The sequence below is a fragment of the Kryptolebias marmoratus genome, unplaced genomic scaffold (assembly GCF_001649575.2).
Source record: "Kryptolebias marmoratus isolate JLee-2015 unplaced genomic scaffold, ASM164957v2 Scaffold166, whole genome shotgun sequence".
NCBI classification, from domain to species: Eukaryota; Metazoa; Chordata; class Actinopteri; order Cyprinodontiformes; family Rivulidae; genus Kryptolebias; species Kryptolebias marmoratus.
Genome location: NW_023665900.1, coordinates 8,251 through 9,705, shown reverse-complemented (window position 1 = coordinate 9,705; position 1,455 = coordinate 8,251). Strand labels below are relative to the sequence as shown.

The window sequence follows — 1,455 nt, the reverse complement described above, 5'->3', positions numbered from 1 at the left end:
AACTGTCATTGCCTTTTTACTGTTTGTAGGTGTTGTGGACATACAGTGGGAAGAAACCAGAAACTTTAGGGTCCAACACTAAACTTTACAAGTGGATTCCACAGAATGACCTGCTGGGTGAGTTAAGTTAAGCATCTACCAAAGTTAAATATGGACAGATGGCCAAGTACCAGAAAAGAAACATTTGCTAACCTGCAATATATTACCTGAAAATTCTACTCTATTTAAAACAAACAGATATGCTAAAGTGCCATTGTTTCAAAAGTACTCTTACTCCTAATTAGGAAAATAAAATTTAAAAAAACTTCTATTCAAACATTTTGTTTAGTTTGCTTAGCTTTTTCATTTGTAAAACAAATCACAAATATTTAATATCTTTTGCTCACATCAGGTCACCCTAAAGCGAGAGCTTTTATCACTCATGGTGGTGCAAACGGCGTTTTTGAAGCCATCTACCACGGTGTTCCCATGGTGGGAATCCCAACGTTTGCTGACCAGCCAGACAACATGGCACGCATAAAGGCCAAAGGAGCTGCAGCTATTGTGAGCTTAAACTTCATGACAGCTGAGGACCTCAGAGATGCAATCAACACGGTCATCAATGACAAATCGTAAGTTCGGTCACTTTATTAGGTACCAGGTTGGACCCCTCTGCCTTCAGCACTGCCCTATTTCTTCATGGAGTAGATTCAACCAGATGTTGGAAACATCTGAAAGGTTTAAAACTACTAAATTATTTATTTGTGTTCTTGATCAAATCAATAAAAAATTCAGATGTGTGGGCAAAAGCAGTGTAATGATGAGATTACAACAGTTTAAACAGCAGAAAAAAAGACCACAGAATTTTGTTTTTGTTTTGTTTTGAAGATTTGAGCAGTCAGTATCCTTATGAGACCATCTACTATTTACTGATCCCATGGTGGGAATCCCAACAGCTGCTGAACAGCTGAACAACATGATACATATAAAGGCCAAAAGAGCTGCAGCTAATGTTGGCTTTATCTTCATAACAAATGAGGACCTTAGAAATGTAATCAACACTGTCATTAGTGACAAATCCTAAGTCCTTTTACATATTTGCAGCAAGGACTCAGCAATTATTGCTTTATGGTTCAGGGTGTAGCTCAAATTACTACAGGTGTAACATGGATTTAGTGCTACAATTTATGATTTGTTGTTACAACTTTATTACTTCTTTATTGGGAATCCCTCCTGTCCACACATGCAGAAAGTTGTAGTAGAAATTGTGTTTTTGTTTATTTGTATTAATCTTTGTATTGTTTATTTGTGAGACCTGTAACAGCCTTGGAATTTACAGGTGCTGGTCATAAAATTAGAATATCATGAAAAAGTAGATTGATTTCAGTAATTCCATTTAAAAAGTGAAACTTGTATATTATATTCATACATTACATACAAACTCATATATTTCAAATGTTTATTTCGTTTAATTTT

At 35.4% G+C, this 1,455-nt stretch overlaps 1 protein-coding gene across 1 annotated transcript in view; it reads left to right on the top strand.

Moving 5' to 3' along the window:
• The first annotated feature begins 7 nt into the window (after positions 1–7).
• The window catches only part of LOC108229380 (UDP-glucuronosyltransferase 2A1-like), a 3,997-nt gene continuing 2,549 nt past the window's right edge, over positions 8–1,455 (top strand). The window contains exons 1-2 of the mRNA XM_017405046.2: positions 8–117; positions 392–611. Coding sequence (XP_017260535.1) covers positions 469–611 — 143 coding nt within the window. The 5' untranslated portion in view covers positions 8–117; positions 392–468. The remainder of the gene's footprint in view (positions 118–391; positions 612–1,455) is intronic.